This window comes from Lactuca virosa, chromosome 1, assembly GCF_052849685.1.
Source record: "Lactuca virosa cultivar CGN04683 chromosome 1, Lactuca_virosa_CGN04683_v6, whole genome shotgun sequence".
NCBI classification, from domain to species: Eukaryota; Viridiplantae; Streptophyta; class Magnoliopsida; order Asterales; family Asteraceae; genus Lactuca; species Lactuca virosa.
In genome coordinates, this window is record NC_136426.1 from 136,572,629 (window position 1) to 136,586,480 (window position 13,852).

General features: G+C 40.7%; 1 protein-coding gene and 1 long non-coding RNA gene across 3 annotated transcripts; both read right to left on the minus strand.

Moving 5' to 3' along the window:
- Positions 1-2,645: 2,645 nt before the first annotated feature.
- On the minus strand, positions 2,646-3,764 carry LOC145121206 (uncharacterized). Its single transcript, XM_079056990.1, has one exon. The coding sequence runs from the start codon at positions 3,762-3,764 to the stop codon at positions 2,646-2,648; it is 1,119 nt and encodes a 372-aa protein (XP_078913116.1).
- A 1,335-nt stretch (positions 3,765-5,099) lies between these two features.
- LOC145106754 (uncharacterized) lies at positions 5,100-7,584 on the minus strand. Of its 2 annotated transcripts, XR_013707648.1 has the most exons (3): positions 7,128-7,584; positions 5,857-5,944; positions 5,100-5,245 (listed from the first exon to the last, which is right to left on the minus strand). It is a non-coding gene; the product is annotated as an uncharacterized LOC145106754 (long non-coding RNA). The 2 variants fall into 2 exon arrangements; XR_013707647.1 differs by having other exon boundaries at positions 5,100-5,944.
- Positions 7,585-13,852: the final 6,268 nt, after the last annotated feature.

The following is a 13,852-nucleotide window of genomic DNA, read 5'->3' on the forward strand; positions in this document are numbered from 1 at the left end:
TGAACAACATAAGTGATATCAGGCCTTGTGATGGTCAAATACAACAATCGACCAATAAGTCTTCTGTATTGAAACTCATCTTGTAAAAATTCTCCTTCAAAATTTGATAATTTGTATTTGGGATCCATAGGTTGTTGTGTTGGCTTTGCTGCTAAAAGTCCCATATCTTCAAGAAGCTTTAGAGTATAATGCCTTTGTGAAATAAAAATTCCAGTATTTGATCTAGCAATCTCAAGACCTAAAAAATGTCTCAAATTCCCCAAGTCTTTTGATTTGAAACGAAAACTTAAAGCTGTTTTAACCAACTGTATTTCATATGTTGATGCTCCTATGATGACTATATCATCCACATAAACAAGCAAAGCAACATATGATGAACCAACACCTTTAAAAAATAGAAAATAATCTGATTTTGACTGTATGAAACCCAAAGTGCTTAAAAAACTAGAAAACTTGGAGTACCATTGTCGTGAGGCTTATCTCAATCCATAAAGAGATTTTTGGAGTTTACATACCATTCGTTGTTGTCCTGAAGAAGAAAAATTACCAAAATACCCTTGAGGCAATTGCATATACACTTCTTCTTCTATTAAATCTCCATTTAGATATCCATTGTTCACATCTAATTGGATAAGTGGCCAATTGTTTTTAGCAGCTAAAGCAAGAAGTAGCTTCACTGTAACAAGTTTAGCTATAGGAGAATAAGTATCTAAAAAGTCAACTACTTCTTATTGATTGAACCCTTTTGCAACAAGCCGTGCTTTGAATCTTTCTACTGTTCCATCATTTCTTCTTTTGATCTTATACACCCATCGACACCCCAATGGCTTTCTGTCTTTTAGAAGAGGAACAACAACCCAAGTATTATTTAATTCCAAAGCTTGTAACTCATCATTCATAGCATGTTGCCACTCATCAGATTTGACAGCTTCATTATAGTTTTTGGGTTCTTCTTGAGCAGATAAAGAAATAGTGTAAGCTTTACAACTTTCATTAAGATTGTCATAAGAAATAACCTCAGATAAGGGATATCTGCAGGAAGATGAATCAGAAAGAGGATGTACAGAACATGAATGAACTTTGGCGAGATTACAATGGTAATCCTGTAAATATGATGGCTTGGTTCTAACTCTTTGTGTTCTGGTAGGTTGCTGTTGTGGTAAATGTGGATCATTGGGTAAGGGTATATCTGGAATATCATAATTTGGAATGGAATTGGTTGAAATTGGAATCGAAATGGGATTTGGAACTTGATGTAAAACTGGAGATGAAGATTCATGATATGAATCAAAGGTTATTGGTAATACAACCATAGAAAAAGGATCATCAACAAAGGAATGAGTTGTATTTATGAATGGAAAAACACTTTCATGAAATACAACATCTCTTGACATGAAAATTTCTCTTGTGGACAAGTCAAGTAACTTGTATGCTTTCATGCCAGATGGATACCCTACGAAAACACAAGATTTTGCACGTGGCTCAAACTTGGTTCTATGTGCTGTTAAAGTAGAGGCAAAAGCTAAGCAACCAAAAGTACGAAAAAGATTGTACTTTGGTTCTTTATTATAGAGTTTTTGATAAGGTGTAAGGTATTGAAGCAATTTTGAAGGGGTTCTATTGATCAGATATACAACAGTTAAGACACATTCTGACTAATATGTAATTGGTATGTTAGACTGAAAATACAATGCTCTTGCCACATTCAATATGTGTTGGTGTTTTCGTTCTACAACAGAGTTTTGTTGTGGCCTCTCAACACAAGAAAACTGATGTAGTATGCCTTTAGCTTGAAACAAGTCAATGAAAAGCAACTCTTTAGCATTGTCAGATCCGAAAATTTTGACATTAGCATTGAATTGTGTGGATATCATATTCAAAAACCTTGGGATCACATATTGCACATCTGACTTGTTTTTCATCATATAAATCCAAGAAAATCGTGTACAATCATCTACCATAGTAACAAAGTATTTATAACCTTGATATGAAGTAACTTGGTAGGGACCCCATACATCACAGTGAAGTATATCAAATGGATTACTAGCAACATTATTTAAAGAAATAAAGGGTAATCGTTTTTGCTTAGCTAAAGGACAAACAAGACAGAGTAAAGCATTATCATCTTTATTACTAATGCCAAAATCATTAGAGATCATTTTTATTTTGTCATTTGAAGGATGCCCAAATCTTGAATGCCATTATTGAATAGAGATAGCAGCATTAGTTGAAGCAATAGTAATTTGTGGAACATCCAACAAATATAATCCCTCATGAACATCACCCCAGCCAATCGTCTTATTGGGGAAAATCTGTTTGATCAAAGCAAAGTTATGGTAGAATTTAACCATTAGCAACTGTGATTTGGTCAAACATGTGACTGATATCAAATTCAGTTTAAATTAAGGAACATAAAGAACATCTGTAAGAAACAACTGATTCGTGAGTTGTATATCTCCTTTATAATGAACTTGAATGAGACTATGATTTGGCAGCCTTACTCTAGTGCCTTTTATAGTCTGAAGATTTTTTAATATACCTTTATCATTGCAAATATGTTGAGTAGCCCCCGAATCAAGAATCCAAACATTAGACATGTAATTCCCAGAATTAAGAGTAAGAATTCTATATTTTCATGCTAAATTCTATGAAACAGAGGCATGATTAGCAGAAGTGGTGACCGTATTTGCAGAAGCAATTTGACCATATAGCATTGCAATTAGATTTTCACATTGTTGTTGAGTAAGTCCAGTCAAAGCATCATGAACATTAGAAGAAGAATCTTGTTGTGATTGATTAACAGTTGAAGATGTTTGATCAACATCAACAGAATTGGCACGAGACTGAGTTTTATATCCCGGTAGGAAGCCATGTAGGCGATAACACTTATCTTGTGTATGGCCGGTCTTCTTGCAATGCATACAAAACGGAGAATCCTTTTTGAATTTCTTATATGATTGATTAGATCTGGATTTGTTGTCATTATTGCTGTGATTGTTGTTTGAAACACGAGTATCGAAAGCAAGTGTAGGAATTTGAAGGTTACCTATATTGCACTGTCTTTCGTCTTGAATAATCAAGGAGAAAATTTTGTTAACAGAAGGAATCGGATCCATGAGTAGAATTTGACCTCGTACTTGAGCATCGCTTGAATTTAGTCCCATCAAGAAACTCGTGGCATGTTCAATCTCTTTTGCTCCTCCACACGTATACCTTCCACATATACAATTAGTGTTGTAGTTTGATAGTTCTTCCCAAAGAGTCTTCAACTTTGTGAAATAAGTATTGACTGAATCAGATCCTTGTGTCAAATTCATCAAGTCACGCTTGAGTTGAAAAATCCTTGGACCATTGGATTGTTGGAAACGTTCTTTTAATTCCTTCCACATGTCAGCAGCAGTAGAAAGATAAATGATACTTGAAGCAATTTCTTTAGAAACGAAATTGAGAATCCATGAAATAACAACATTGTTATTTCGGAACCAAGATCTGAAGTTTTGATTGGATTCATCAGGTTGCAGAAGTAAACCTTCAACAAAACCCAGCTTATTCTTGACTGGTAAAGCAATTCGTATAGATCTACTCCAAGTAGTGTAGTTGTCACCTATGAGCGTCTGAGAAACTAACGCTAAACCAGGTCCATCAGAGTTATGAAGATAATACAGATCATTGTATGAATTTGTATCAGTAAAATTTATGTGATTAGGATTCAGATTCGCGGAATTGAGATTAGATTCTGTGAAAATAGAGTTCGAAGAAGCCATGGAATCAATCGATGATGAAGAAAAACGAATTGACAATTCAAGATGAATAGAAAAACAGCTGAATTAAGAAATCACCATTAACGGATTAAGAAACAGAGTATTGCTCTGATACCATAACAACTTGTATGAGAAGAAATGAAGAGAGAGAAACTGTAATTCTCATTAGTGCAATACTGATTACAAAGATGCTTATATACATGTTTACAATACGCTAACAGCTCTAACTAACTAACTAACTGGTATTAACAATCTTAACTAATTAGATTGTTAAATTACATTAATACCCCCAATAAGCTTTAAAGAATATAATAAGATATAGCAACATGTTTTACCCTAAAGTAACATCACTTTAACATAAATCGACATCTTAAAAAGTGAATAATCTCAATCTAAAAGGTTAATTAGAACTCTTCATGCTAAGTCTTTAATTCCACACAACTTGAGTTTAAAAACATCATTAAAGGCTTGTAAGTTCAAAGCAAGCATAATCTTCACTGTTTAGTTAGATAAAAGCCACTGATCTCATGTTTTTAACTCCAAACTCAAATAATGGGTCAAAAACATGATTTTATGAATAACAATCCAATTAATTAAATTTAATTTTACAATTCTAGGGCTAGAAACCCTTAAACACACATAGAACTAAGAATCAAGCTTAAGAATGAAACATCGATTCTAGTTATTCCATCTAATCATAAATCTAAGTTAAATAATTCATTTTAAGCATAAATAATACATAATTTTCATATTCATGGAGTTTTTTCAAAACTTATAAGATAAACGGAGAAGACGAGTGTGAAAAAACTACCAAATTCCAAACTTCATTGAGAAACAATTTTATAATTTTTAACTTGACTTTAAATATGCATCTAGTTAATTCTCTTCAAGCTTCCAACCTCATGTTTGGTTAATCGGTTGGGGGAAGGGCAAAATTGGATTGTTTCCTTTTATTAATTTGTGTTTTTCAGTTTTATATTATGAGTCAAAGTCTTTTCTTTTATTGTTTTAGAATTTGGAGTAGGTTTCTATTTCTTTAGTATATAAGTAGGAGCATGTGACATTTTCATTTAATCCAATTTCCAGTTCTTCTTTTGTTTTAACTTTGAGAGCAAGTAATCTTCTCTTCTCATCTTCTATTCACTGTTTCGTTTCTTCCATCATACAAGAAATTGTTTTAGTTAGTTTCTTACACTTGGTATCAGAGCGGTTTCGTTGAAGGGGTGTGATTCGAGGTTGATTACAAGCAATCCCGGTTTCTCTTAATTGGGCTTATGAGTGAAACATCCCAAAAACACAGTCTAAAAATTTAATTTAATTTAATAATAAAAACCATAGTCGATAAACCTCATAAAAAAATCATAAGCTATGTATCTCAAAATATTATAACAACTGTCAAGTATATCAAAGTATAAACATCCCAGGCTGAACAAATGGTGTGTGCACTGCAATCTTCCCGAGCTCCTCTTTTGAAAACTGAGTACCTGAAACAAAATCTGAAAACTATAAGCACAAAGCTTAGTGAGCTCCCCCAACTACCACATACCATACAATAACATATAAAGCACATACTGGGCCTTGCCCACTGCATCAGACCGAAGTCCGAAACTGACTAGGGCCTTGCCCTCTGCATCGGACCGAAGTCCGGAATTGACTAGGGCCTTGCCCACTGCATCGGACCGAAGTCCGGAACTGACTAGGGCCTTGCCCACTGCATCGGACCGAAGTCCGGAACTAACTAGGGCCTCGCCCTCTCCATCGAACCGAAGTCCGGAACTAACTAGGGCACGCCCTCTGCATCGGACCGAAGTCCGGAACTAACTAGGCCTTGCCCACTGCATCGGACCGAAGTCCGAAACTGACTGAACATAGCATAACATAATCATAACATGTAATAATAACACGTATACTGCATACTACATCGGACCGCAGTCCTTAACACATAACACATAGACATGCCTGAATCACAAAGACATCAAGCATACTGAACTACTTCTCGGGACCACCCCGGCATCGAACCGCAGTCCGGAACTACTGCTATCTAAACGGGCCGGCATTGTGGCCGTAGACCCGTTCCTACTGGAAGGAAACTCACCTCACACTGATGAAGTCCCGTAGATACAATCCCACACTGTTGAAGTCCCGCAGACTCAACCCCAGCTGCTGGATGACAGATTCTCAAACTGTCAACACCAAAATAACACCCAATTAATAACTGGGTTCCATTACATAACCATAAGTCCATGCTTAGGAGTAAAAGACTAATCTACCCCTAACTTGGCTTGATTCAAGCCCGAGGCCCAATCCAAAGGCCCAAAAGTCCAACTAAGGCTCAAAGCCCAACATATGGCCCAATTTTCCAAATTGGGCCCAAACCTTTACAAGGTCTTACCATAAGGCCCAACAATTTAGTCCAGTCCAACATTCAACATTCTAATAGCCCAATATCACATAATCATAAAGGCCGAAACTATGGCCCAATTTTCCAAATTGGGCCCAACTCCTCATATAGGCCTCACATCAAAGCCCATTAATTATTCTAGTCCATTTGCTTGATCTTGGATGGTCCATTAATAACCCAAAAGAAAGGCCCAACAATAAACCCAAGTGAAATTAGGGTTTCTCATAAAATGATGATTAGGGTTAAGTTTCCTACTTAACCCATTAAAGACTTAATCCACTAAAGACTTAATCCATTAAGTCCAATATTGCTTAGATTAATCTTTGCCAATGATTATTAATTATTAATTTAAGTTCATTGAACAATTCTCATGCTGTCCCCATAATCCCAAATTATGGTTTTATGGCTTTAGAGTTTTCCAAACCCTAATTAGGGTTTCCAACCCGGGTTTCCAACCCATATTAGCCCAATAGGCCCAATAGCTAGATCCTTAAGCCCATTAGGGTTTTCCTTAGGTCAATTAGGGTCCATTAGACCCATTAGGGTTTTCACTAAACCCATTAGGTTTAATTGGGCTTGTTAGGGCTTACAAGGCCCATTAGGGTTTCAAGCACCCCAAACTAATCAAACTCAACGAGGCAAGCACATCGCCACCCGACACGGCGGCCGGTGGCGGCAGCAGGCGACAGCCACCACCCTACGGTGGTGGTTTTGAGATTTCTATTATTATTTCGACATGATTACAGTTTAAAATGCAAAAAAAATCCAGAAATAACGCACACACTTATTAACATAAACGCACATATGGCGACACATGGTGGCAGCCACCACCTCATGGTGGTGGCAGTGGCTTTTCTCACGAATTCCGGCCATAGAACCCCTTACCTATTAAAACACACGTACACACACACACTAAATATCACACCCAACCACGCTAGATTCTTGCAAACGGATTCAGCCAGCACCTGGTGGCGACGGGAGATGGCAGTGGCAGCAACCACAGGCGGCAACGATGGCGGTTGACGTCGGTTCGCGAGGCAACAGTGGAAAAGTGTGGCGGAGGGAAACCGGAGTGCCTGAAATAGTTGCTTGACGGCGGCGGCGGAATCGAGCAATGCCTCTTCTGTCCAAACTTCCATCCACCGGTCACCCGCTGCCATGGCGGCTGGAGAAGTGGAGAGATAAGGGTGCGCCATTACCGGAGACGATAGAGGCACAATGGCCCCGACATCGACCTTGAATCACTTGTCTGTCGGCTGCAAACATCACTGATGGTGCTCAACACGCTTGGCGGCTCACTACAGCTTCACGGTGGCGGTAACATGGAGTTGGCGACGCCGGAGATGGTGGAGGTGAGTGAAACCGGTGGTGCGGCGCCGGCAGTAGAAGGAGGGAGTGGCGGCTGCTATTGATCAACTAGGTTTAGGGTTAAGGTAATGTAACAGGAAGAATGAAGGCATCGGGTTTAAATCCCGCTCCAATCAAAACCTTTGCATAATTTACAAGTTTGGACCCTCCCCATAAACATCTTTGCAAACCAAGGCCCATAATTTACTTTTCCTACCCTTGTTCCCACAATTCTTTTCATTTTAGATCTAAAAGTTACCAAACAGCCCCCTCCTCTACAAATTATTCTCAAATGAAGTCCATAAGCTACCATTCGGCCCTAGCCTCCAAAATCTTTTCAAACTAAGTCCCAAATATTTACCGAGTAGTCCCTGCCTTCACAATTATTTACGAAATCAATCCGAAACTCACACTTTTAACCCCCAACTTCTAAACTTGTGACAATTAGCTCCTCGAGACCATCCTTTGATATATAATTATTTATTTTAGGGCTACCATTTGTTCATTAATTAATTTATTTATCTAATAAATAAACAGGGTGTTACAACTCTCCACCACTTAAATTAGATTTCGTCCTCGAAATCATTCCTTACCATTCCTCACTCGCCCAACCACTCTAGTAGCATGGTCACCAACCTGGGCACGCCCTAGCCTTCCCAGGTTAGGCATGACCAATCCTCGTAAAGCCCTAAAATCCGCAGGTGAACGAATTCCTCGCAACAAGGTCTCATCTACTCCGTCTGAAATCTGCTGTCTCGAGATGAGCTGAATCCCCGACAGACCACCCATACTGAATCATCAACTACGAATCCAGTCCGTTTATCCCTCAACTGACTACTCAACTTCTGATAGCCTACGGCCCCCACTAGAAAACTGAAATCACAGACCCAATTATCCCTGCAGATCACTTCTACTTGGCCAAGGCTCAGCTATTCCCGTTGTGAGTGGCTTGTTACTTCCCAATCAACCAGTTATTCCGCCCGTACTAGCAACCTAAAACACAATTACTAACGCTGTCCAAACGCTGAAACTGCCGGAACACTGAACTGCCTGAAGCAGTATGTTGCCACATGGCCACTTACCAAAAGCTACCGAGACCTCCTGGGTCTCAATTCGCTCGTCAATCCTCTGAAATACCGGGTTTCCGCCTGGCTGCGGAGCCAAAGGACTCCCACTTAGTCGTCTCTCACGACTTCTGAACGAAATCCTTCTTTGGAACTAGATACGACTACTTATCATGCCACTGTGGTTCTAACAACCTCCCGATCCAACCAATCGAGTCTCTGCATCGAATCCTGTCGTCGCCAAATCTGAGGCTAAAAGTGATTGCTACATGACCAACAGTAGACTTATATCACAAATGACCTTTAGCAATCCCTTGCTTCCTTAATCTCATAACTATAGTGACGCTCCCACAGTCTTATCACTGGCGCAACCGGATCTAATCCGTCCGGGTAATTCCAAAATCCAATCCGTGGATTTCCATATCCTCACTGCTACACCCGAACTGGCGGGTACTACTGTTCCTTCGCGTCTTAACAACGCACTCATGCTATCTACCAACCTAGTGAATGCTACGGCTACACCCTCAGACTTACAACACTCTAACACTATCTGGCTGCTAGTGAATGCTACGGCTACACCCGCAGACTTACAACACTCTAACACTATCTGGCTGCTAGTGAATGCTACGGCTACACCCGCACACTTACAACACTCTAACACTATCTGGCTGCTATTGAATGCTACGGCTACACCCGCAGACTTACAACACTCTAACATTGGATCGACACGCGCTTGACCCGCACTCAACTGAACTCATGTCCTGACTGGAATCCCCAACCTGATTCCCTAAGGCTTGCTAGCAAACATTACGGGAACGCGATCTCCTTATTGGCAAGTTTTTCCGAACTTCCATCTCACACTATCCTCCAACCATACAGCCGCTTGGGCTGTCTTCCTTCCACATAAGGATGTGAAACTTATCCCAATTTCAAAACTGCTCCTACTTCTGAATCCTTGGATGATTCTCCCCCACTTTGATTCAACTAACGTTCCACGACACACAATACTGGAAGGATTCTCAATCATTCTTATCACCCATGACCAATCTGCTAGAAACCACGCTTACCATTGCTAGTGTTTCAACACCAGCTAATCCAAAAGATCACACAACTTCTAAGAATCTGAATAAATCTCCGGTAATAACCCGCTAGACCCAGGAAGCTCCGAATCTCAATTAGAGACCTCAGAATCTCCCACTGCATCACGACCTCTATCTTGGCCGGATCGACTAGAATATCCTTCTGATTGACAAGGTGCCCAAGAAATTGCACCCCGCGCAACCAGAACTCACAATTGAAGAACCTTGCGAAAATTCTCTCCATCCTCAAAGACTCTAGCACCTCCCTCAGGTGCTTCTCGTGCTGCTCCTCAGTCTTGGAATAAACCAAGATGACGCTGTACTTTCCCAATCCCGTAATCTGGGGAATTGCTCTATCACTATTCGCTAATGCTTCTCGGCATGCAATTGGCATATGACATCTCTTGAAAATATAATTCAGACACAAACCGAGGATAACTTAGGGTTACACTTACTCAACCCTTGGAACAAAAGGCTCCCTTGTACAGTTTCCCGCAAGTGCTGCACCGAATCTGACCCCGCTGGCCTCTCAGAAGCTGATCTGAAATCTACGGTCTCCTCCCGAGACCCCTCACTATAAGCAACTGATCTGGTTCCCTCTTCCCAGTGTGCTCTAAGTCAATATCCCGCTCTCGAGCTCTAGAAGTCATATCATTCAGGGTCTTGCACCCCGAGATACTCACAATCTCCCTGCTATCATTCTACAGTATGTTCTGATAACTTAACTTCTACATTTCCTCATCCGATGCATATTGTGGCACCATATAAGCTCTTTCCCGAGAATTGGCAGTGATCTCTACCGCAGTCTCAGTCGTCCGGTGGAGATCTAACGACTCTTTTGCCAACTGTTGCGCCTCAATCGCCTGGGCACACTCTGCCCAGAATCTAGTCTAAAAGTCATCCCATGACACGGCATCAACCGCATCATCACTCAACTCCCTACCAACCTCTTCCTATCAATCTCGTGCTCTATCCCTCAGGAGACAGGAAGTAAGTCAGATCTTGTCTCCTTTCAAGACAATGTCTGGCACAAAAGTGTTGGCGACATCTGGCAACCATCTGCTGCTAACAATGGGGTCCCTAACCCCCATGACAATCTGAAGATTCACAAGCTCTGAACTCCCGAAACATCAATGTACGCGTCCCTATCATGACTGCTATCTCAGTGCAGAATGCACTTGGCCTCTCGTCACAAATCTCTATAATGCCCTCCTTGATTATACTGGAGATCAAAGGAGTCTGGTCAATGATATTGCGCGTAATCTCAGATGGAATGAACTCCCTCATCTGATCATCAACCTGCCCGGCTCCAGAGTCCGAGCCTGATCCCTGGTCGTCACCAGAACTACCATCTGGTCTACCACGTAGCGTCACTATACTCGGTAATATACAATCACTAACATCACAATACTCATCAAAACTCGAGGGATCTCACACACTACAAGTTCCCTGGTCTTATCTCAGCCTTCCTTGATTCGAGTACGGATCCTCTGCTTTCAGTAGTACGGGCCCATACTACCTTCCACATCTATCCGTACTTTCCTCAAGTACTGCCTCGACTCCATCAAGTCCCTTATACTACTACTGCTGATCTCTTGCTAATCTCATCCTAGGCTTGCCCTAGGGTAATCACCAACCCACTCTCCGCCATCAGCTGCATAAGAAGTCCCTGCTTTATGCCCCTAACTAGCTCGCAAATACTATTACATATTACTCAGACTAGATAATTCTTCAAATGAGAGATCCTACCCTACAGCGGTTGGACTCAAACAAGAGCTGCAAAATAGAGCTAGACCTAACCTTCTGAAATTATTTAGTCCTTGCAATATGTAACTTAACATATTCGTTTACTAGTTAGTGAAAGACAACTAGAACTCCTAAAAGCACAAAGCAAGCAACATTCGGGCGTTGAGTACACATAATCAAGCATATACTACTCTGCCTATCATACTGACTAATCTGTACTAGCATGCATTTCTCAATAAGCTGGTACACATATAACAGACACATAAGGCATCCTTCCTAGATCCTTAGCCCTAAACTAGCATGCAGTTCTCATAAAGCAGATACACATACAATAGGCACATAAGGCATCCTTCCTAGATCCTTAGTCCTAATCTAGCATGCAGTTCTCATAAAGCTGATACTCATATCATAACATGAATTTGTATGGGTAATTTGGGAGTACTTACTTGAGCTCGGCTGATTGCATGCACCGCACCCTTTTCTCTTTTCAAAATTCTTTTCGCTTTTTCTAAAACTCTTTTCTTTATACTTTTTCTAAAATTGTTTTCTTTTCTCAAAATCCTTTTGTAAACATGGTTTTTCTCTTGAAAACTTTATACCACTTCCTTAGTTTGAGTTCAGACACACCCGGAAGTGTGTCCGAATCCCTCAAACCAAGGCTCTGATACCAACTTGAAACATCCCAAAAACACAGTCTAAAAATTTCGTTTAATTTAATAATAAAAACCATAGTCGATAAACCTCATATAAAAATCATAAGCTATGTATCTCAAAATATTATAACAATTGTCAAGTATATCAGAGTATAAACATCCCAGGCTGAACAAATGGTGTGTGCACTGCAATCTTCCTGAGCTCCTCTTTTGAAAACTGAGTACCTGAAACCAAATCTGAAAACTGTAAGCACAAAGCTTATGAGCTCCCCCAACTACCACATACCATACAATAACATATAAAGCACATACTGGGCCTTACCCACTGCATCAGACCGAAGTCCGGAATTGACTAGGGCCTTGCCCACTGCATCGGACCGAAGTCCGGAACTGACTAGGGCCTTGCCCACTACATCGGACCGAAGTCCGGAACTAACTAGGGCCTCGCCCTCTGCATCGGACCGAAGTCCGGAACTAACTAGGGCCTCGCCCTTTGCATCAGACCGAAGTCCGGAACTAACTAGGGCCTCGCCCTCTGCATCAGACCGAAGTCCGGAACTAACTAGGGCCTTGCCCACTGCATCGGACCGAAGTCCGGAACTGACTGAACATAGCATAACATAATCATAACATGTAATAATAACACGTATACTGCATACTACATCGGACCGCAGTCCTTAACATATAACACATAGACATGCCTGAATCACAAAGACATCAAGCATACTGAACTACTTCTCGGGACCACCCCGGCATCGAACCGCAGTCCGGAACTACTGCTATCTAAACGGGCCGACATTGTGGCCGTAGACCCGTTCCTACTGGAAGGAAACTCACCTCACATTGCTGAAGTCCCGTAGATACAATCCCACACTGTTGAAGTCCCGCAGACTCAACCCCAGCTGCTGGATGACAGATTCCCAAACTGTCAACACCAAATTGGGCCCAAACCTTTACAAGGTCTTACCATAAGGCCTAACCATTTAGTCCAGTCCAACATTCAACATTCTAATAGCCCAATATCGCATAATCATAAAGGCCCAAACTATGGCCCATCTATGGCCCAATTTTCCAAATTGGGCACAACTCCTCATATGGGCCTCACCTCAAAGCCCATTAATTATTCTAGTCCATTTGCTTGATGTTGGATGGTCCATTAATAACCCAATCATCAAGGCCCAAAAGAAAGGCCCAACAATAAACCCAAGTGAAATTAGGGTTTCTCATAAAATGATGATTAGGGTTAAGTTTCCTACTTAACCCATTAAGGACTTAATCCATTAAGTCCAATATTGCTTAGATTAATCTTTGCCAATGATTATTAATTATTAATTTAAGTTCATTGAACAATTCTCATGCGGTCCCGATAATCCCAAATTATGGTTTTATGGCTTTAGGGTTTTCCAAACCCTAATTAGGGTTTCCAACCCATATTAGCCCAATAGGCCCAATAGCTAGATCCTTAAGCCCATTAGGGTTTTCCTTAGGTCAATTAGGGTCTATTAGACCCATTATGGTTTTCACTAAACCCATTAGGTTTAATTGGGCTTGTTAGGGCTTACAAGGCCCATTAGGGTTTCAAGCACCCCAAACTAATCAAACTCAACGAGGCAAGCACATCGCCATCCGACACGGCGGCCGGTGGCGGCAGCAGGCGACAGCCACCACCCTACGGTGGTGGTTTTGAGATTTCTATTATTATTTCGACATGATTACAGTTTAAAATGCAAAAAAAATCCAGAAATAACGCACACACTTATTAACATAAACGCACATATGGCGACACATGGTGGCAGCCACC

Bases quoted from the DNA above. Each gene is read 5' to 3' on its own strand.
- LOC145121206 (XM_079056990.1), bottom strand. From the start codon at position 3,764: ATGGCTTCTTCGAACTCTATTTTCACAGAATCTAATCTCAATTCCGCG.